General features: G+C 42.7%; 1 protein-coding gene across 2 annotated transcripts in view; it reads left to right on the top strand.

The window, feature by feature from the left end:
- The window catches only part of ascc3 (activating signal cointegrator 1 complex subunit 3), a 222,178-nt gene that overhangs the window by 40,266 nt on the left and 158,020 nt on the right, over positions 1-23,892 (top strand). For both annotated transcript variants that reach the window (XM_033980435.2, XM_055227922.1), the window contains exons 6-8: positions 4,882-5,083; positions 6,307-6,442; positions 10,350-10,475. In XM_033980435.2, coding sequence (XP_033836326.1) covers positions 4,882-5,083; positions 6,307-6,442; positions 10,350-10,475 — 464 coding nt within the window. The remainder of the gene's footprint in view (positions 1-4,881; positions 5,084-6,306; positions 6,443-10,349; positions 10,476-23,892) is intronic.

Raw genomic sequence — 23,892 nt, 5'->3', positions numbered from 1 at the left:
TTTACAGTATTTTAATGTAACACAAGATATTTACCTACAGTTGTCCTTCGCTATATCGCTGTTTGCCTTTCATGGTCTCGCTGTTTTGCAGATTTTTTTTAGCGCAATTTTACATGTTTTTTTTTAACAGTGTTTGAACGTGCATTGTGTTCTGCGTCCTGATTGGCTGTTGGACTGTAGACCATTGTCCATCAGTCTCCTCTGTGCCGTGTCTCCTGTACAGTACAGAATGTGTTCAGACAAATTTACATAAACGTTGGATCGACACTACAGCGGAGCGGGGCCTGGACGAAGAGGCACGGTCAGAGGAACTGTGAAATACACGTCACTATTAATTAATTAGAGAGAAATGTGAGAAAATGTTAATGCCTGTGTGAGAAAAGTGTATAAAGTGTGTGGTGAGGGGTTTTACAGCCTTAAAACATATATAATTGTAAAAAATAAAGCTGACTACTTCAGCTCTGATAAGTGTCTGTCGATCCCCGGGTTAAGACAAAACTGATCCAGATGTAAATGCAATGGAACCTGCTATGGAACATTCCAGACAAAGCAGAACATCTTGCATGGAAACAACAAAAAGTTACAGAGTGAAACTTTAAAGGGCCGGTGTTATACTATTTTCTGATGTTTCTTCTAATGTAGTTTCCTCTTCTCAAACAGACCTGGAATTGTGTTTTGTTCCATTCACACATGTTTAAGACACAAACCCTGAATATTTAGGCTGAATTCTTCTCTCAAACAGAAAACACTCTGTTCCACCTTGTGATGTCATCATGTAGTAATACAGGAAGTGCTCCACTGTGTTTTTAAACTCCATACACCTTCACTAGAATCATTTGGATCATTTCAGCCCTGGAATTGCCAATCTCTACTGAACTAAAGGTAAAAGGTACAACCCAGATTCCAATGAAGTTGGGATACTGTGTAAAACGTAAAAAATACAGAATACAATGATTTGCAAATCCTTTTCAAACTATATTGAACTGAATAAATTATAAAGACATGATATTTAATGTTCAAACTGATAAACTTTATTGTTTTTATGCAAATATTCACTCATTTTCAATTTGATGCCTGCAACATTTTCCAATAAAGCTGGGACAGGGGCATGTTTACCACTGTGTTACATCACCTTTCCTTTTAACAACAATAAGCGTCTGGGAACTAAGGACACTAATTGTTGAAGCTTTGCAGGAGGAATCCTTTCCCATTCTCGCTGAATGTACAACTTTAGTTGCTCAACAGTCTGAGGTCTCTGTCTGGACTGCAGGCAGGCCAGTCTAGTACCTGCACTCTTGTACTATGAAGCCTCGCTGTTGTAACACGTGCAGAATGTGGCTTGGCACTGTGTTGCTGAAATAAGCAGGGATGTTCCTGAAAAAGATGTTGCTTGGATGGCAGGATATGTTACTCCAAAACCTGTATGTACCTTTCAGCATTAATGGAGCCTTCACAGACGTGCAAGTTACCCATGCCATGGGCACTAACACACCCCCAGACCATCACAGATGCTGCTTTTCAACTTTGTACTGTAAACAATCCAGATGGTCCTTTTCCTCTTTGGCCTGCAGGACACGATGTCCATGATTTCCAAAAACAATCTGAAACCTGTCAGACCACAGCACACTTTTCCACTTTGCATCAGTCCATCTCAGGTGAGCTCGGGCCCAGAAAAGACGGCGTTTCTGGGTGTTGTTGATATTTGGCTTTCGCTTTGCATGGTACAGTTTTAACTTGCACATGGAGATCTAGCGATGAACTGTGTTAACTGACAATGGTTTCCTGAAGTGTTACTGAGCCCATGTGGTAATATCATTTACACAGTCATGTCTGTTTTTATTACAGTACCACCTGAGGGATCAAAGGTCACATGCATTAAATGTTAGTTTTCGGTCTTGTCGCTTACGTGCAGAGATTTCTCCAGATTCTCTGAATCTTTTGATGATATTATGAACTGTAGATGATGAAATCCCTAAGTTTCTTGCAATTATACATTGAGAAACGTTGTTCTTAGACTGTTGGACTGTTTGCTTATGCAGTTGTTCACAAAGTGGTGAACCTCACCCCATCCTTGCTTGTGAATGACTGAGACATGACACTCACCTCTTTCCAATATCACCTGTTCAACTGTGGAATGTTCCAAACAGGTGTATTTTAAGCATTCCTCAACTTTCCCATTCTTTTGTTGCCCCTGTCCCAGCTTTATTGGAATGTGTTACAAACATCAAATTGAAAATGAGTGAATATTTGCATAAAAACAATAAAGTTTATCAGTTTGAACATTAAATATCATGTCTTTGTAGTTTATTCAGTTAAATACAGGTTGAAAAGGATTTGCATATCATTGTATTCTGTATTTTTTTTTAAGTTTTACTTCCAACTTCATTGGAATTGGGGTTGTAACTTTAACACTATCACTTCATGACATCACAAGGTGAAACATAGCATTTTGAGGTTTGGAGATGTAAACACTAATAAAGTGTTACTCAAACATCTGTGGATGAAACAAAACACAACTCCAGGTCTGTTTTTGGGGAGGTAACAGTATTATAACATGGTTTAAAGCTCACAAGAGTCCATTTTGTGTTATATAGGGCTGATAATTTGAGTAATTTTAACTTGTAGATAGTATTTTTTGCAGTGTAGCTTTTCTCTAGTGCATTTTGGCTTCCCTCTCATGCCCTCTTCTTCTAAACCGATGTAGATGCTGGCGGTTGAGGCTGCAGAGGGAGGGAAGGGTTCACAGTGACAGACAGGAGCTAGCTCTGAAGCAGGAGACCAGATAAAGACCAAATCATCGAGTCAATCAGACCCAGACCCAGCACAATCACCACATCTCATCTGCTTTCAACAGCAATTCTGCCTTTTATTGAGCTGTTGTGCCTCAAACAGGGAGGAGAGAGAAGGGAGGAGGAAGCAGAGAGAATTGAGGAGCGAGGAGGGAGGAGAGAGAAGGAGGAGGGAGCAGAGAGAAGCGAGGAGAGAGGAGGGAGGAGAGATAAGGAGGAGGGAGCAGAGAGAATTGAGGAGCGAGGAGGGAGGAGAGAGAAGGAGGAGGGAGCAGAGAGAAGCGAGGAGATAGGATTGAGGGAAGAGAGAAGGGAGGAGGAGGGAGGGAAGAGAGAGGCAGAAGGTGAGGAGGAGGGCGGAGGGAGGAAAAAGAGAGGAGGGAGGAGTAAGGGAAGTGAGGAGGAGGAGGGAGAAAGGAGGGATGGAAGAGAGAAGCAGGAGGTGGGGAGGAGGGAGGGAGGAGGAGGGTGGAGGGAGAGAGAAGGGGAAGGGAGAAGGGGAATGGAGAAGGGGAAGGGAGAAGGGGAAGGGAGAAGGGGAAGGGAGAAGGGGAAGGGAGAAGGGGAAGGGAGAAGGGGAAGGGAGGAGGGAGGGTTAACCCCTCCTTCTCCACACAGCTGCATGTGAACACTGAAAACTACTGTCAGGTCTAGGACTGATACACGAGCTGGAGTTAACTGGAGTTAGCTGGAGTTAACTGGAGTTAACTGAAGTTAACTGGAGTTAACTGGAGTTAACTGGAGTTAACTGGAGTTAACTGGAGTTAACTGAAGTTAACTGGAGTTAACTGGAGTTAACTGGAGTTAACTGGAGTTAACTGGAGTTAACTGGAGTTAGCTGGAGTTAACTGGAGTTAACTGAAGTTAACTGGAGTTAACTGGAGTTAACTGGAGTTAACTGGAGTTAACTGGAGTTAACTGGAGTTAACTGGAGTTAGCAGAGATGAGGGTTTAGGTTAAACTCTCTCATATTTTGTTTAGTGGTTTTTAGGGCTTTCAACAGTAGCTCAGTTGGTAGAGTGTTTGTCCACTGATCCAAAGGTTGGCGGTTCAAATCCTGCTCTCGACATAAACATCATTGGTTGAGCGGTCAGATCCACTGATCCATAGGTTGGCGGTGCGATTCTAGCTCATACAGATGAATGCTGTCATTGTGTCCTTGGGCAAGACACTTAACCCATCTCGCCCTCACTGTCTGTGTACACTGGTGTATGAATGTGTGTGTGACTGGGTGAGTGGTTCCTTGTTGTAAAGCGCTTTGAGTGCCTCGAAGGTGGAAAAGCACTATAGAAAACTTTGACCATTTACCAAATGTATTGGAAACTAGATACTCATTTCAGCAGGTATCAATACTAAAAAAGTCCCATTGATAGGACAGAAATTAAACTAGTTTAGTACTGGTTTAGTCCTTGTTTGGTCCTGGTTTAGTCTTGGTTTAGATCTTGTTTATTCTGGTTTAGACCTAGTTTAGAACTGGTTTAGTCCTGGTTTAGTCTTTGTTTAGATCTGGTTTATTTCTGGTTTAGACCTGGTTTAGACCTGGTTTAGCTCTGGTTTAGACGTGGTTTAGACCTGGTTTATTTCTGGTTTATACCTGGTTTAGCTCTGGTATAGCTCTGGTTTAGATGTGGTTTAGACCTGGCTTAGACGTGGTTTAAAACTGGTTTAGGAGGTAGTCCAGGACGATGGCACATTTTGGACCATTACAATTTTAATATATTTCGATCAAAGTCAGTCGTGTTTGAACATCTTTTATGTTATTTTCAGTTCAGTCTTTTCTGTATAGGTGTATATGTTCCATGCTGGTGTCACTGTTGAATCATTTCCCTATGACCTGCACCCTGCTTCTATAAGTGCTGTAAACTTGTTTCACAATAATCATCAGTGCTGTATTTTTGCCATTTTTCCACGTAGTCGATTAAAGAAAAAAGAATGCAGTTAGTTTGATTTCTTGCCAACTTCTAGTTTGACTTGTCTTACCAATAGTACACAAATCTGTCTTTCCAAATACTTAATACCCCAATATGTTACATGCTCAATAGTTGCACCTTTTCTTAATCGTTCTAAAATCTTTTCCTCTTATTCTCCCCAGACTTCAGTCGCATGGTGGGCCCTGAAGTGTCTAAGCCGGCGTTTGGGTGTCAGGTGACCATCCTCTCGGAGCAGGAGAAGCAGATGCTAAAGGTGTACCGCAGGGAGGAGAAGAGAGAGAGGAAACGCGCTAAAGCCACAGACGACAATGACGGCTACGAGGCTGCGCTGAACTTTGACCCCCGAGAGATGAGAGCGCAGCGGTACAAGACCATTCTTCTGCCCCTTTATATGAACTCAGCCCACCTGCGCTCACAGAGGACAGAAATCCTGGTTTAGATCTGGTTTAGTCCTGGTTTAGTCCTGGTTTAGTCCTGGTTTAGACCTGGTTTAGACCTGATTTAGACCTGGTTTAGTCCTGGTTTGGACCTGGTTTAGACCTGATTTAGACCTGGTTTAGTCCTGGTTTAGACCTGGTTTAGTCCGGGTTTAGTCTAGTTTTAGAGCTGGTTTAATCCTGTTTTAGTCCCTGTTTAGTCCCTGTTTAGTCCGTGTTTAGCCGGGGTTTAGTCCGGGTTTAGTCTGGGTTTAGTCCGGGTTTAGTCCATGTTTAGTCCATGTTTAGTCCTGGTTTAGTTCAGGTTTATTCTGGGTTTAGTCCTGGTTTAGACCTGGTTTAGTCTGTGTTTAGTCCCGGTTTAGACCTGGTTTAGTCCTGGTTTAGACCTGGTTTAGTCCTGGTTTAGACCTGTTTAGTCCGGGTTTAGTCTAGTTTTAGAGCTGGTTTAATCCTGTTTTAGTCCGTATTCAGTCCATGTTTAGTCCGTGTTTAGTCCGGGTTTAGTCCAGGTTTAGTCCGGGTTTAGTCAGGGTTTTATCCGGGTTTAGTCCAGGTGTAGTTCTGGTTTATTCTGGGTTTAGTCCTGGTTTAGACCTGGTTTAGTCTGTGTTTAGTCCCGGTTTAGCCCTTGTTTAGTCCTGATTTAGTCCGTGTTTAGTCCGTGTTTAGATCTGGTTTAGATCTGGTTTAGTCTCGGTTTAGTCCGTGTTTAGTCCGTGTTTAGTCTGGGTTTAGTCTGGGTTTAGTCTGGGTTTAGTCCGGGTTTAATCCGGGTCTAGACCTGGTTTAGTCCATGTTTAGTCCCGGTTTAGCCCTGGTTTAGTCCTGATTTAGTCTGTGTTTAGCCCTGGTTTAGATCTCGTTTAGTGTAGGTTTAGTCCTAGTTTAGTCCTAGTGTAGTCCTAGTTTAGTCTTCATTTAGTCCGTGTTTAGTCTGTGTTTAGTCCAGTTATAGATCTGGCTTAGTCCTGGTTTAGACCTGGTTTAGTCCATGTAAATGTATATAAACATTTATAGAAACATGAACCTTTTTAATTCATGTATAAACATGATCATGTCTCATAGTTACACCCAGTCTGATTATTTTGACAGTACAATAATTGTCTTGCTTTTTATTTAAAGTTTTGTTTTAATTTCTCTCTTTAGGGAACAGGCTCTCCTGAATGCTCGCCGTGAACCAGTGCTGTTGAGAGAAAGAGTCTACGAGCGAGTCCGGTATCCAAACGTCTATGACAGCTACGCAGAGGCCACCAAGGCGCCAGCATTTGTGGGAGGAGCCAGGGTAAGAATAAGAGTATTGCATCAATAGCACTTTTTTTTTGTAGAAATAGCTCCAGAATATTGATTCTAACAGTATATTTTATTCTCATCACAAAATTAATTTTAAATCTGCCCTGTTCTTCAAACTGTTCTTTTCAGATCTTAAACCATGTTCTAGTCGTTTCTTCTCATTGAGCCTCTGGAGTTTTATTTGGAGTGATTCATATTTGAGTAATCGTTAATCTACTATTTTCAAGACGCCATTTTTCCGATCTAGTCCCATTTAACCTCCACCGGTACAGGCCCACTGTGACATGCGCACTTTCTTCTCGAGTTTTTTCTTAATTGTTGATACTTGTAGAATTCGGTAACGTCGTGTTGCCAATTTGGTACAAATGAAAAAGAATGTGCTGCTCTAGTGTGATGTGCAGATGTCCATAGGGGGCGCCGACAGCATGCGGGAGCTTTGTTGTGATGATGTTTATGGTGACGTCAGCTCCCGTTAGTTTCTTTTATTAAATTGTTAAGATGATTATTGTTATTTAAAATGTGTAAATTATAAAATAATGATCCACAGGTGTCAGAGATTATAACTATAGTCACAAACACAATAGGGCTGATTTACGTGCTCTCTGGTGATTATTTATAAGAAGATGGCTAAATCAGTTGTGTGTTTAAGTGTCAGTGGTGGGCAGAGAGACTGATAGCGCAGATTGGCAGCCTCGCTTCTGTCACTTCCTCGTCCTCCTCACTTCAGGCAGCTGTGGCTACAATAGTAACTTACGACTTCTGCGTAAAGAAGTTTGATGTAACGCATATAAAGCCATTTAAATCCAGTTACCTTATTTTCCAGACTAAACGTCGCTCCGGAGTGTAAGTCGCACCAGCGATAAAATGCGTAATAATGAAAAACATATACAAGTCACACTGGACTAGAATTTGCATTTTTGTGGAAATTTATTTTACAAAATCCTAGACCAAGAACAAACATTTTATCTTTAAAGCAAGTTATAATAATAACAACAGTAAAATAGAAAACAACAGGCTGAATAGCAGTACAGCGTGCTAACGTAACACATAGACAACGAACTGTCTGCTAACGGTTAATCAGATACGCTACGCTAAGGTAACATATGCCACAAACACGAGAGACACAAAAGTTCTTTTCACTGATGTTTACTGTGGTCTTACTTTGTCATCACAGTTCACACCATAGAACTAGCAAACACATCAAATATAACACAAGCTCTGGCTCATATTACAAATACACACAAAAGTAGTTTTCACAACCTTTAACTAGACTTATGATAAACTAAACATTTACAATACGGTTTTCACTCGTCTATTGTGGGGGTTACGTTCCAAAAATAACCCGCAATAGGCGAAATCCGCAAAGTAGTCAGCTTTATTTTTTACAATTATTAAATATGTTTTAAGCCTGTAAAACCCCTCACCACACACTTTATACACTTTTCTCAGACATTAACATTTTCTCACATTTCTCTTTTGTTTAAACCACATGTGTCAAAATCAATCATTTTATGTGGCCTGCGACAAAGTAAATTAAAAGGATTGACTGTCTTAAAATGTCAGTTTATCAGGAGGTACACAGTTATACAACTATTTTTTCATGTCTGTGCAAATCCATATACAATATTTGTAACTTGAATAATAAATATAGAAACAAATAGATAGATTAAAATGTAGTGACATTTATCTTACAGTTACATCTGGCCCTTTGACAGCAACCATTTTGTTGATGTGGCCCTCGGTGAAAATGAGTTTGACACCCCTGGTTTAAACATTCTCAAAGCTCAAACCTTCGTATATTTAAAAAAAATAAGCACAGTGTTAAAGAACGAAACGAAATACTATACTGTACTGTAAATAAAAATGACAGCTTTTAGAAATATTGTGACAAATTTAATTTGAATAATAAACCTATGAGGCTGGACACATAAGAAATGATTAATAGTGTCTCGTATTTCACAGTTCCTCTGACTGTGCCTCTTCTTCCTGGAGCTGCTCCGCTGTAGTGTCTTTTTCCGAGTGAAGAACATAGTTAGTCCCTGTGCAGAGAAACACTTTTGAGTCCAAAGCATTTATGAAATTTGTCAAACCAGCCCTTGCTGGCATCGATCTCACTCCAAATCACTAAATCCATTGAATTCTTCATCCTCGGTGTCGCTTCTGAACAATTCCACCTGCTCCGGAAGTGTACCAGTATGACAGCACAGTTGTCAGTGTGACAAAAATGAAGATGTGAAATTATATACTTGAATAATTTCACGTATAAGTGGCATCTGAGTATAAGTCGCACCGCTGGACAAACTATGAAAAAAGTGCGACTTATAATCCAGAAAATGCAGTAATTATTAAGAAAGTAAGCATAAATGTTACATAACTGTGCTGGTAAAGCACAGTTCTGATTACACACCAAAACGGAGAATAACTTATCTTTAACCCTGCAGAACTTAAGAACGTAGTGGCATCACCATGGTGACACTTTCTTCATATAAAACCATTAATGAGTATTATTGGTGTGACCTTGACATGACATTAAAATAATTGGGATTTACTGTAAGTGGCCTTCAATTAAAATGACCCATGGCTTTAACGAGCGCAGAAAGAACAGCTTCAGGACACATTTAGACAGTTTTCAACATATTACACTCAGCCTTCTCCATAATAAGGAAAAGGAGCAGTGTTCATGTGATATTCTTACAAAACTGTTGCCATAGCAGTTGATAAAAATAAAAAGGCTTTTCTCCGATTCTCAATAATGGTGTACATCGCAGCAATAAAACAGATCAATAAGCTACAGTCCATCACTCACTACATGATTTTTAAGTCTCCAATGACTTTTAAACGTATGACAAAAGCACAGACTACAGACACGAGGAGAATCGGATCAGATTTAAGTCTCTGCTCAAAGACTGCAGAGAGGAGGCTGGCCATGCCATATATCTACATTTGGGTATTCTTAATTATTTCATGCCTTATTAAGCTGAAGTGACCAAGTGCCTCAAGCGTACATAGAAAATGCATAAAAAAATCAACCTACATCTAATTTTTACAGTCTTAAAAATGTAAAAAACTAGTTAACTAGTTAATTTTAAATAGTTTGCCGTGATCCTCACGGACCTCATGTATATGAATACGCAGACACTTAACTCACCTCGCCCCCAGTGTCTGTGTACACTGGTGTATGAATGTGTGAGTTAATGGGTGACTGGTTCCTTGATGTAAAGCTCTTTGAGTGACTTGAAAGTGGAAAAGCGTTATATAAAATAACATCAACTAGTATGCTAACCACACAGATTATCTGACAATGAAACTGGTTATATTTAGATGCAGAAAGTACACAGCGGGCTTTAGGCACCGCCATCATCATTTGGTTGTATTATTTTGTACGGAGCTGCCGATCTTGACAGCAAATCAATTCTATAGGGACTACAGAGCCGTTTTAAAGCTTCCCGGAGAATTGGTGCAGTGTTGACTTGTTGTTGCACATAAACATTGAACATTGGACACAAACAAACCTACTTTATATAATATTTTAGCACCAAAATTTTCCCCAAATTCTCTATTGAAAAGAACGGGATTCCCACTTAACCGGAAGTGCGACTACAAAGAAAGCATGGTTTAGTTGCATTTACGGAAAAAGTGGCTGGGGCCAAATAAGGTCAATACTATATCTGTACTGGGGAAAGACACATTGGACAAATACATGGGAGAAAATCAGATACAGAGCTTTTAAACATTACCAACACATTGTGATCCTAAAAACTAAAACTAAACCTCGCCGTATATCCAAACAGAAATGTGTCTGTCCCTCCATTTCAAACCCAGATGTGTACCTTTGTCTTGGAGTCTTTGAGGTGTATTGTTTTAAGATTCGTTGTGTTGTATTTGTGTGTGACATTCAGATGCTGTTGCCTGAGGGAATTCGCCGAGACAACACAAAGATGTTCGAGGAGGTGGAGATCCCGCCCAGTGACCCCATGCCGATCGGCTTTGAAGAGAAACCAGTCTACATCTCCGAGCTGGACGAGGTACCACACACTCGGATAGTGTCAGTCTGCTGCTGCTCCTGCCTTCCATCTGGGGATTTTAAGCTGCGGTGCTCGTACAACTTGCCATATGTTTTTGTAGGGGGGGGGGGATGTGTGAAAATATTCATATCACAATTTTCTGGATATACATTTATATATATACATTTATTATGGATATAGCTAACCTGCTAGTTCCAAATAGAGCATGAGTGCGCTTCCTGCTCAATCGACTCCATTTCACTTTCTATTGAAAAATTGTGTCCCCTCTCTCTGTTCCTGCTGCTGTCAGACTCGTCATTTTGGTCTTAAATGTTCATATTAACCCTCTACATGATCCTGGGGTTTTTATTTCACTATTGTGTCTGTAAATCAAGATATGAACATTAATAATAGACAAATCAGGCGCTTCTTTCCCCAAGGTTGCTCCTGCTAGCGTTAGCAACAGGTTTGATTGACAGTGTTGCTAAGCGTCCACTCCCTGCTAAACCAGAGGTGCGGGCGGGAAATTGCGTTACCATCAACAGCTTTACTCCAGATTGGCTCTTTGGTTGCTATGATACTCATGGTCGGAATTCCAAATACAGTGGTCCCTGGTTTATCGCAGGGGTTATGTTCTAAAAATAACCTGCAATAGGCAAAATCCACAAAGTATCAGTATTTTTTACAATTATTATATATGTTTTGTAGCTGTAAAACCCCTCACCACACACTTTATACACTTTTCTCAGACAAGCATTAACATTTTCTCACATTTCTCTCTTGTTTAATTAATTCATAGTGGCTTAATAATGACTTCCTCTGATCATGCCTCTTCGTTCTGGCGCCACTCCACTGTAGTGTCCATCGAACATTTATGTAAATCTCACTAAACACATTCTGTACTGTACAGGAGACACATCACGGAGGAGATTGATTGACAATGGTCTACAGTCCAACAGCCAATCAGGACGCAGAACACAATGCACGTTCATACACTGTAAAAAACCATGGAAAATTGCACAAAAAAAATCTGCGAAGTAGCGAGACCGCGAAAGGTGAACAACGACACAGCGAGAGACCACTGTATGGAACTCAGCTCCAAATTGGCCGCTATAACTGCTAGACTCAATGAGCTTCATTTGACTGAAGCTGAGCGCTCACTTAGTCCACTTCTTTATACAATCTGTGGGTCCAGATCACAAGGTGACTAAAGCGATTGGCTGTTCATGAATGTTCACTCTTTAATGAGATAGGTTGGGGCGACAGTAGCTCGGTTGGAGAGTTTATCCTCTGATTCGAAGGTTGGTGGTTTGATTCCCGCTCTCGATATAAACATTATCGGTAGAGGAGTCACATGCACTGACCTACAGGATCTGGTGCGATTCCCACAGTTGACTGCTGCTATTGCATCCTTGGGCAAAACACGTAACCCTCCTCGCCCCAGTGTCTGTGTACACTGGTGTGTGAATGCGTGTGTGAATGGGTGAGTGATTCCTTGATGTGAAGCGCTTTGAGTGACTTGAAGGTGGAAAAATACGATATGAAAATGTGACCAGGGCTTGATGGAGGCTGACAAAATAGGAGCCAAACAAACAGGAACCATAGAGCTGCTTTAAACAAACAGGGAATAACAATACGCCGATTTCACCCAAATAGCAGTTCATCACAAGGATGAGATCACAATTCCATTTTCATCACCCATTTTTCAGATTGAATGAATAGATAGACAGATCTGCTGCTGCTACTGCCTACAGTTAGGGGTTTTCAAGCTGTGGTGCATGTACATTTCGCTATATACTTTCATCCTTACATTTTTCAGATAGAATAAAGTAAATACCTCTTCAGAGTTCAGGACAATGTGATTTAGGGTCACTGGGGGCTGGCTGAAGGTTTGGAGCTGTCACAAAGGGAGTGTCCTTGGTTTGAACTCCATCATGTGACACTGAAAGACGATGGCTGCGTCCAAATGCCCACACTTTTCCGTACTATTTAGAGGACACGCCATTTTCAGTGTCAAGTTAGTGAAAAAGTTGTAGTAGTCTAAAATTTCCCACAATGCACCTTGAAAAGTACGGTCCTGTGCTGGACTCATATGCAGTGACATTTATGGTGTGTAGGAAAATAGCTTTGTCCAGTCTACTAAAACCTGACCACAACCAAGGCCACGAGATCAATCGCAATCAAATATTCTCAATTAGCAATTTGCAAAGGCGGCAGTTATTTAGGCAAAACACTGTCCTCTGTGGAGCAGCTAAAAATACTCAATTATCCTCAAACAGGACTTATATACTTTTTGTTTTGTTTGTATTTTTTGTTTGTTTTTTATGTATTTTGAACAGGGCATGAGAGTTTAACTGCTCTCTTTGGGTTTCTCTGTATAAATAAAGAAGCATAAAATAAAATATGGAGATTAAAAGTCCTGTATGATGCAAAACTGACTCTTGTGAGCTTTAAGCCATGTTCTAATGCTGTTACCTCCTCAAAAACAGACCTAGAGTTGTGTTTTGTTTCATTCACACATGTTTGACTAACACTTTATTACTAGTCTGTCTTCTTTAACAACTATTTTTTACCTTTAGTTCAGTAGAGATTGACATTTCCAGGTCTGAAATGATCCAAATGATTCTAGTGAAGGTGTGTGGAGTTTAAAAACACAGAGGAGCACTTCCTGTATTCCCACATGACATCACAAGGTGGAACAGTGTTTTCAGTTTGAGACAAGAACTCACCCTAAATATGCAGAATTTGCGAGAAGAAAGAGAGCGAGGGATGGGGAGAAATGGAGGAGAGGAAGAGAGATAGAGAGGAGAGAGGAGGGGTAAAGAGAGGAGAGAGAGAGGGAAGAAAGAGAGGGAGGGATGGGCAGAAATAAAGAGAAGAGGAAGAGAGATAGAGGGGAGAGAGGAGTGGTAAAGAGAAGAGAGGGAGAGAAAAAGAGATAAAGAAGAAAGAGAGGGAGGGATGAGGAGAAATAGAGAAGTGGAAGAGAGATTGAAGAACTCAGCCTAAAATGTTTACTGAACTAAAGGTTAAAGGTAGCTGCTATCTAGGAAACTACTACTACATGACATTACAAGGTGGAACAGATCATTTTGAGCTTTGGAGATGTAGACAGACTAATAATAAAGTGGTACAAGAGTCAGTTTTGTGTAATATAAGACCTTTAAATCAGTATAAACCATGTGCCGCGCCTTTAAGTTGGATTATGTGTAATGTTCTTTTGAAACCACCGTAGCCCGGTGTCTCGGGGAAACATGGCCGCTCCGTGGACATAATGGACTCGGAGTGAAGTCGTCTTTTAACTGAAGTGCTGTAACTCTCAGGCTCCTGTCACCGCCACAAAGACGCGACGCAGCGGCTGACATTTTGACTGACAAACTCCAAACTGCGGCAGACTTCAGCCGAGTGCTTCCCGGGTGGAATCTTAAAGTGGGTTCAAAAGTCACACATTATCACAGTTTTGTTCGCCTCATTTTTACCTCAAAAGCAGCAACTAAAGGCCATGAGTGCACCTCTGTCGGCACAGAGAATCTGCACGGTTTCACTTACGGGGCTTATGTTCAAAGATGGAAAAATACTTTGAAAAGGAAGTTAGTTACAGAATACTGAATACTGCATTAAGATGTATTTTGTAATGTATTCTGAAACATGGTCCAGTCAGAGTACTGCATTTTGAATACTGTGGGTTCTTTTACACAGAGTTTACATAATAGTGTTTTTATCACAATACAGTGGTCCCTGGTTTATCGCGGGGATTACGTTCTAAAAATAACCCAAAATAGGCTAAAGTAGTCAGCTTTATTTTTTCCAATTATTATATATGTTTAAAGGCTGTAAAACATCTCACCACACACTTTATACACTTTTCTCAGACAGGCTGTTCCCTCCTCAAAAACACACCTGGAGTTGTGTTTTATTGTTTCATTCACACATGTTTGAGTGACACTTTATTATTTGTCTATCTACATCTCCAAAGTGCTCTGTTCCACTTTGTGATGTCATGAAGTGGCAGCTTTCAAGTTAACAGCTCCTTTTACCTTTAGTTCAGTAGAGACTGACAATTCCAAGGCTGAAATGATTCTAGAGAAGGTGTATGGAGTTTAAAACACAGTGGAGCACTTCCTGTATTACTATATGACATCACAAGGTGGAATAGAGTGTTTTCAGTTTGAGAGAAGAACTCAGCCTAAATATGCAGGGTTTGTGTGTTAAACATGTGTGAATGAAACAAAACACAACTCCAGGTCTGTTTGTGATGAGGAAACAACATTAGAACAGAGATTAGAACACAGACATTATACCTCCCCTTTAACTGCCCCCTCCCTCGTCATTGCTGGCCTCTACATTACGCCGCTCCCTCGCTCACTCCACCTCTGCGTGTACTTGTCTGCTCCCTGACCACTCCGAGTCTAGTGTTTGAAAAGCCGCCGTCATCATCGCTCGCGAAAGTCCCCGGCCGCCGCGCTGTCCGTCCCACTGCACTTTGTAATCCATCACGCCGACACCAGCGCCGCAGATTTTGGTGAGAGCGAAAGGTCAGCCTCCTCTTCGCCGTTCTGGCCTTTTGTTGATGAAGACTCTTGAAGTAAAAAGTCCGTGATCCGCATTCTGTCACACTCCAGCCTCCCGGAGTAAAGTGCCCCAGTCTCTTAACATCCCTGTCAATCACGCTAATGGACGTCATCATAAACCGCATTAGCGCCACTGTGCGGATCGCTAATTGAGCTAGCGCGGAAAGGCGAAGGAGTGCCGTGACAAATTGATAAAGAGACGCTTTAATCACATCTGGGTTTGTAGCGTCTGTGTTGTTTGCGTACACAGTTAGCGCGTTTGTGATGCTAGGAGCAGGTGCAAACGGAGTGTTGGGACTCGAGTTATTTCGATGGCTGTCAAAGCGAATCCACGTCTCACAGAACCAAGAGCTAACAGGCTGCACTGTGTTTATGTCAAAGTATTGTGACATTTTTCCACCTACTGTACCAATGAAGTACAAGCAGTAAAGTGTAGTACTTTTCTGTTGTCTGTACTTAAGTACATTTTACAGTGTGTACTTTTTACTTCACTTCATTTGAGAGCAGTATCTATACTTTCTACTCCACTACATTTTTTCAAAAGTAAAAAGTACTTTTCTGTCGTAACGTCAGGTGCAGGTGCGGACCAAGGAGTGCAGACTCGGGGCAGATTTACAGTGTTTATTTACAGTTTGTGCAGAATAGTTCATTTAACACACACAAATAGCGGGGAGCAGGAGGCGAACCAGAAAGGCTTCATGTAGAACAGGAACGGGGAAAGCCAGGACCAGAGCGAGGACAGGATCGCGGATGGGACCAGGGCAGACCGAGCAGGGGTAGTCCAGGAGCGGGAACGGAGACAGCCAGGGCCGGAGTGACAACAGGACCGGGAACGAGACCAGAGAAGACCGAGCAGGGGTAATCCAAAGAGCGGGAGCCAGGGCAGGAGACAGGAAGCAAGCCGGAGACCAAGACAGGACAGGAGGCGAAGACAAGGGGTGGACTGTACCGGAGCTGGAGCGCAGAATCAGGAGCAGGGACGAGCGAGAGCAGGAATGTTGACACGTGGACGATCTGGCACCGAATGTCTTCTGCCGAGCCCTCATATACTCGGCAGCAGGTGGTGGTAATTGTGCTGATGCGCTCCAGGTGCGCGCAGGAGGAGTAGGAACTCCGCCCAGCTCTGGATTCAGACAGATAGGGGAGGGGGAGAGCACACAGGGAGACAGACAATGTAGGCATCATGACATTTTCACATGATCTGAGGAGTTATTTTTACCATGTTTCCCCCCTCTCCCCCTTCTCTCTTTACCCCTCCTCTCTCCCCTCTATCTCTCTTCCTCTTCTCTATTTTTCCCTATCCCTCCATCTCTTTCTTCTCTCAAACCCTGCATATTTAGTCTGAGTTCTTCTCTCAAACTGAAAACACTCTGTTCCACCTTGTGATGTCATCATGTGGTAATACAGGAAGTGCCCCATTGTGTTTTTAAACTTGGAATTTCCAATCTCTCCTGAACTAAAGGTAAAATGAGCTGTTAATTTGAAAACTACCACTTCATGACATCACAAAGTGGAACAGAGTATTTTGACAGACTAATAATAAAGTGTTACTTAAATACGTGTGAATGAAACAAAACACAACTCCACATTATCAACCTAGTTTTAAACATTTATTCTATCAACAACTCGTCAAGAGTTTCAGATTTTCTCGTTAGCTTTGACTTGACGCTGTTGGATTCAGAAACGATCCGTCTGTTTTGGGTTTGGCCTGAGTTTCACTTTTAAATGGAAGTACTTTAAGAATTAGGGGAGGCATCCGTCTTTGGAGAGCTCATTTCCTGCAGGGTGAAATATTAATGATATCAGAGGAGGAGATTCTTCACTCTGTGGGGAGAATGGAAGACATTTTCAAACCCATTCACAGCCAGGCTGCGCTCTGCCAAACTACAAATGTAAATCAGCTGTTTATGTCATATTTTATACTGTGGCAAGAACCAGACTAAGAAGAGTGTGTTTTAGACAAAGTATAGAAACATTTACATGAGTTCCACTCGGCTGGAGCTGAGCACAGTCCTCCTCTTCTCCTCTTCTCTTCCTCTTCTCCTCCTCTCCTCTCCTCTTCTCCTCCTCTCCTCCTCCTCTTCTCTTCTCCTTTCCTCCTCTTGTCCTCTCTTTCTCTTCATTATCTTAAGGTCTGAGTGTGTGTCTTTGGTATAAGCAGCTGCTCACACCTCCTCTCCTCCTCGTCTCCTCATCTCCCCATCTCCTCATCTCCTCCTCTTGTCCTCCTCTCCTCTTTTTCTCTTCTCTCCTCCTCCTCCTCTCCTCTTTTTCTCTTCTCTCCTCTCCTCTTCTCCTCTACTTGTCTCCTCCTCGTCTCCTCGTCTCCTCCTCATCCCCTCCTCTCCTCTTCTTGTCCTCCTCTCTCTCTCTTCATTATCTTAAGTCTGAGTGTGTCTTTGGTATAAACAGCTTCTCACACCTCCTCTCCTCCTCTCCTCGTCTCCTCCTCTTTTCCTCCTCTCCTCTTTTTCTCTTCTCCTTTCCTCCTCTGCTCTTTTTCTGCTCTCTCCTCCTCCGCTCCTCTCCTCCTCTTCTCTTCCTCTCTTCTCCTCCTTGTCTCCTCTTCTTCTCCTCCTCCTTTACTCTTCTCCTTCTCTTCTCCTCGTCCCCTCCTCTCCTCCTCTTGTCCTCCTCTCTCTTCATTATCTTAAGCTCTGAGTGTGTGTCTTTGGTATAAGTGGCTGTTCTGAGTGTATTTTACAGGAAGTGTAACATTCACATGGGAGGGTTATCAAATGTATCGAAAATCTGATCCTAATCGAAAGTATCGAAACTAGATACAAATTTTCCATAGGTATCGATACTAAAAAAGTCCCATTGATAGGATAAAAATGAACCTTTTCTGAATACCTTTAGAATGATCTTGAGCTGTGTCAGAAAAAGTATAAAAAACATAGACAGAGAAAAGAAATGGTTTGAAAGGGAAGTTAAAGAAGTGTTTTTTGTTTGGAAAGACAATCCTTCCTTAAACGGGAATGGGGGCCTTAGACATCACATACAACTCCATCCTCAAACCCAAAGCAAACAAAGGAAACAAAGAAAACAATACCGGGAGCTAGTAGGCCTATTAACGCTGAAACCGTAAACCATAGCTGTTTATAATTTCAGTGTATTAAGCTCCTCCCTTCAGACAGATATAATGCAGTGTTCACCAGCAATCTGACCAGAACTGAAGAAGCAGCTTGGACGAGCAGCGAAACATCTTCACTCTTAAGTGTTTCTCTGCACGGAGAGGTGCCTCTGCGGATATCGTTGGAGCAGAGGCATGTGAACAACACATTTAAAGAGATCATCAAGGAAGGAGGATATAATATAATATAATATAATAATTGTAAAAAATAAAGCTAACTACTTTCGCCTATTTCGGATTGTTTTTAGAACATAACCTCCGTAATAATCCAGGGACCACTGTACTACCATTTAATGTGGAAAATCAAAATCAAAATGAATCAAAACACAACTCCAGGTGTGTTCTTGAGGAGGTAACAGCATTATAACCCGGCATAAAGCTCACGAGAGTCCATTTTGCATAATATAGGACTTTTAAGGCTGATCCAGCTCTACTTATCGCAGTGTCCCCATCCCCTCCTCTATTCTATGGTGTCCCACAGTATCCAAAAACCCTGAAATTGCATAATCTCTGACCTTCAAACTCATATCTGTCCCAAACCTGCCTACCTCACTCCTTTAAAGAGCCCCTCTGCTGGAGCTGAGCACAGAGCTGCCTACAGTCTCTGTATTAGTCATATAGATTGATCCATCAGACTCTCCTCTTCCCTTCTCCTTTCCTCCTCCTCTCTTCTCATTTCCTCCTCTTTTCTTCTCTTCTCCTCTTCTCCTCTCCTCCTCTCCTTCTCCCATTCTCCTTTCTTCCTCTTCTCCCCTTCTCCCATTCTCCTCTCATCCTCTTCTCCTCTCCTCCTTTTCTCCTCTACTCCTCTTCTCCTCTCCTTTCCTCCTCTTCTCCTTCTCCTCCTCCTCATCTCCTCTTCTCCTCATCTCCTCTCCTCCTCCTTTTCTCCTCCTCCTCATCTCCTCATCCCCTCCTCTCCTCCTCTTGTCCTCCTCTCTCTTCATTATCTTAAGCTCTGAGTGTGTCTTTGGTATAAGTGGCTGCTCAGTGTCTAATACATCTTTAGTTGTTATTAGGACGACTTTGTGAAAGACGGAGGAAAAACCCGCACTCCCCACGTGCCTGCAGTGTATAACCTCTCTCCCTCTCTGTTTCTCTGTCTCTTTCTATCTCTCTTCATTATTTCAGCCTTTCTCTGTCTTTTGTCTTTCACTAATCTCTCTGTTTACCTCTCTGACTGCACCTTGTCTCTTTCTCTTCTCTCTACACCAGTGTACAGTTCTCTCTCTACACCAGTGTACAGTTCTCTCTCTACACCAGTGTACATTTCTGTCTCTCCACCCGTGTACAGCTCTCTCTCTACACCAGTGTACAGTTCTCTCTCTACACCCGTGTACAGCTCTCTCTCTACACCAGTGTACAGTTCTCTCTCTACACCAGTGTACAGTTCTCTCTCTACACCCGTGTACAGCTCTCTCTCTACAGCAGTGTACAGTTCTCTCTCTACACCCGTGTACAGCTCTCTCTCTACACCAGTTTACAGTTCTCTCTCCACACCAGTGTACAGTTCTCTCTCTACACCAGTGTACAGTTCTCTCTCTACACCAGTGTACAGTTCTCTCTCTACACCCGTGTACAGCTCTCTCTCTACACCAGTGTACAGTTCTCTCTCTACACCAGTGTACAGTTCTCTCTCTACACCCGTGTACAGCTCTCTCTCTACACCCGTGTACAGTTCTCTCTCTACACCAGTGTACAGTTCTCCCTCTACACCCGTGTACAGCTCTCTCTCTACACCAGTGTATAGTTCTCTCTCTACACCCGTGTACAGCTCTCTCTCTACACCAGTGTATAGTTCTCTCTCTACACCAGTGTACAGTTCTCTCTCTACACCAGTGTACAGTTCTCTCTCTACACCCGTGTACAGCTCTCTCTCTACAGCAGTGTACAGTTCTCTCTCTACACCCGTGTACAGCTCTCTCTCTACACCAGTGTACAGTTCTCTCTCTACACCAGTGTACAGTTCTCTCTCTACACCCGTGTACAGTTCTCTCTCTACACCAGTTTACAGTTCTCTCTCCACACCAGTGTACAGTTCTCTCTCTACACCAGTGTACAGTTCTCTCTCTACACCAGTGTACAGTTCTCTCTCTACACCCGTGTACAGCTCTCTCTCTACACCAGTGTACAGTTCTCTCTCTACACCAGTGTACAGTTCTCGCTCTACACCCGTGTACAGCTCTCTCTCTACACCAGTGTACAGTTCTCGCTCTACACCCGTGTACAGCTCTCTCTCTACACCAGTGTACAGTTCTCTCTCTACACCCGTGTACAGTTCTCTCTCTACACCAGTGTACAGTTCTCTCTCTACACCCGTGTACAGCTCTCTCTCTACACCCGTGTACAGTTCTCTCTCTACACCAGTGTACAGTTCTCCCTCTACACCCGTGTACAGCTCTCTCTCTACACCAGTGTATAGTTCTCTCTCTACACCCGTGTACAGCTCTCTCTCTACACCAGTGTATAGTTCTCTCTCTACACCAGTGTACAGTTCTCTCTCTACACCACTGTACAGTTCCATGTTTGTGTTTAACAGCTCTGTAAACATTCAAAGTGCTGAATTTATTAGAGGAGCTTTTTAACTAATGAAAAGAGGTCGTGACATCGCACTCGTCCCACAATGGTAAAAGCATTGACAATTTATACAAACAAACGTGTAAACACCTCATGATGTAACGCAAGTGAACGCATTTGACACAAACATCAACGCGTATACATTTACTCTGATCGGCTGATTAAAAGAGACACAGCCGAGCCGCTAATGGAGAGATTCAACCTTGTCTACAACATAAATGAAATAAAAATTATACATACAGGAGGATTACACAGACACATACGAGCCTGTAAAATGTGTCTCGCCCACAGACTAAGAAGTGAGTGTGACGTCATCCACAGCATCACGGCTAGCAGTTATAGTGGCCAGTTTGGAGCAGAATTCCATATTTAGAATTCTGACCACGAGTATCATAGCAACCAAAGAGCCAATCCAGAGCGAGGCAGTTGAAGGTAACACCCATTCCCACCCGCACCACTGGTTTAGCAGGGAGTAGGCAATTTGTGTGTTATTAGTGTTCATATTATTCATTTACAGACACAATAGAGAAATAAAAACCCCAGGATCATGTAGAGTGGGTTAATACGAACATTTTAAGCTGATATTGACGGAGTTGGAAGCTCGCACATGCTCACTTCCTATGTGGAACGCGGCCGCTAGCTGGTTAGCTATGTCCATTTATATATACAGTCTATGGTCTTGCCCCAGTACACAGTAAATATATTGTATAAGCAGCTCTTGAGGTCAACATAGGTTTGCTGTGTGCCATCTGCATTTAATTAGAAAGCGTTTTAATGTCTGATAACCAGAAAGTGCTCTGTTAGCATGTTAGTTGTTATTAGCTTTATCGTCATGGCAAAACTCCGCTCTGGTCTCTTAACGTTGTGAGAAGTGCTTATAATGTCATCATGGTGTGTAATTATGATGTTCTGTATGTATAAGGTCACTGAGGAGGAACTTTGAACCACAGAACTGTTCAAAATGTGCTAGTTCTGTTTTTCATGTTTTTAAGGCTATAAAAGTCAGGTACACAGACTTTAAAGTGCACTGTGTAACTTTTTGTTTCCCAGCACTCCCTCTTTTTTCCTCTCCCTCCTTCTCTTTCCCTCCTCTCCTCCCCCTCTCTCTCCTCCACTCCCCCCAGCTCCTCCCTCCTCCACCCCCTTTCTCCCCCACCCCCTTTCTCCCCCCTCTCTCCTTCTCTCTTCCTTTCTTCCTCTTTCTTACCCTCCTTTTTCTCCCCTCTTTCTCTTCCTCTCTCCCCCCTCTCTCTCTTTCTCTCCCTCCTGTCCCCTCCTCTCTCTCCTCCCCTCTTCTCCACCTCCTCTCTCTCCCCTCTCTCTTTTCCTCTCCCTCCTTTTCGCCTCCTCTCTCCTCCTCCCCTCCTCTCCCCTTCCTCTCTCTCCCCCTCTCCTTCCTCCCCTCCTCTCCCCCTCCTCTCTCTCCTCCCCTCCTCTCTCACGCCTCTCTCTCCTCTCCCTCCTCCCTTCCTCTCTCACTCCTCTCTCCTTTCGCTCCTCCCCTTTTCTCTCCTGCTCCTCTGCCTCCTCTCTTTCCTCCTTTCCTCTCTCCTCCCTCCCTCATCTCCCTCTTCCTCTCCCTCTTCCCCTCGTCTCTCTCCCTCTCCCTCCTCTTCTCCTCCTCTCTCCTCCTCCTCTCCCCCTGCTCTCTCCCTCCTCTCCCTCCTCTTTCACCTCTTCCCCTCCTCTCCCTCTGGTTACGGGTTATATCTGTGGAGAGGTGACCCCGCTTACAGTAAGTATTTATATTTTTGTTGCAAAGTAGGTAAGATTAATGCCCTACTGTGGAACATTCTGGGCTAATCCATAAGCAGGTGACAGGTCCGTACACGGCCTCTTCAGACCGTTACTCTCACTAATGAAGTACTTCTCCTCAGTGAGACTAATTAAAATAGTACTTTTATCAATATTTAGTGGAGCTCGGTGCTGAACTTTTATGCTGGAGCCACCTACTCGTTTCCATAGATATGTTAATGCTTTTCCAGGATGTTGTTCCACACTATGGCATTATACTAAATCATTCAAACGTGACTTTCATGACTTCAATTATACAAATGTTTTTATACAAATGTTTTTATTGTGGCGAAAGAAACCACAGTCTTCACGGAGGTATATAAGAGGCAGAGGTGGTTAGTATTTTCATCTCTATCGCTCCCCTTTTCTTTCTCTCATTTGCTCTATCTCCTCTTCCCCTCTCTCTCGCTCTTTCCCTTCTTTTTTCTGCCTTCTATTTCCTTCTTCACTCCCTTCGCTCTTTCTCTTTTTCAGGATGTGCATAAGACAGAGAACATAAGGTGAAATAGACCCCTGCTCCTCTCTTCCTGTCTCCTCTCCCCCTCTCCTCTCCCTCTCTCTCCTCCTCTCCCCCCTGTCCCTCTCTTCTTTGGTTGTGCTCAGGATGTGTATAAGGCAGAGAGCATGAGGTGAAATAGACCCCCGCTCCTCTCTCCCTCTCTCGTCCTCTTCCTCTCTCTCCCCGTCTTCTCCTCTCCCCCGCTCTCCCCCTCTCCCTCTCCTCCTCCCTCTCTCTCCTCTCTGGTTGTGCTCAGGGTGTGTATAAGACAGAGAGCCTGAGTTGAAATGGACCAGCCTCCTCCATAATGAATCCTCTCTGATTACGTTTGTTAATCCAGGTTTGCTGTGGCTCTGCTCCTGGAGTCTGGAGTGAGTCACCTAAAATGAAACGAGACTTTAAACCTTCAGTGTGAAACCTGGACCTGAATGTGCTGTTTCAGCCTCAGAAATGTTGTGCGATTCTAACAACGAGACAAAGAGGAGGGAGGGACAATGTACAGAACATTACGTTTAAAGGAGCCGTGTTACACTATTCTCTCATCTCTGTTCTAATGTTGTTTCCTTGTGACAAACAGACCTGGAGTTGTGTTTTGTTTCATTCACACATGTTTAACACACAAACCCTGCATATTTAGGCTGAGTTCTTCTCTCAAACTGAAAACATTTTGTTCCACCTTGTGATGTCACGTGGTAATTAGGGACAGGACGATGGCACGATTATTGTGACCAAAATAATCATGATTAATAATATTATCATGATAATTATTAAACTAAGGCAGTATAATGTCCTCATATGTGGACACCAGGACTTGTTTTTCAAATCCATAATAATTCCACACATCAGACTTCACCTTCTTCAGTG

This window comes from Periophthalmus magnuspinnatus, chromosome 16 (genome assembly GCF_009829125.3).
Source record: "Periophthalmus magnuspinnatus isolate fPerMag1 chromosome 16, fPerMag1.2.pri, whole genome shotgun sequence".
NCBI lineage: Eukaryota > Metazoa > Chordata > Actinopteri > Gobiiformes > Gobiidae > Periophthalmus > Periophthalmus magnuspinnatus.
Note: the sequence above shows the minus strand (reverse complement) of the source record. Positions and strands in the feature narration are given on the sequence as shown.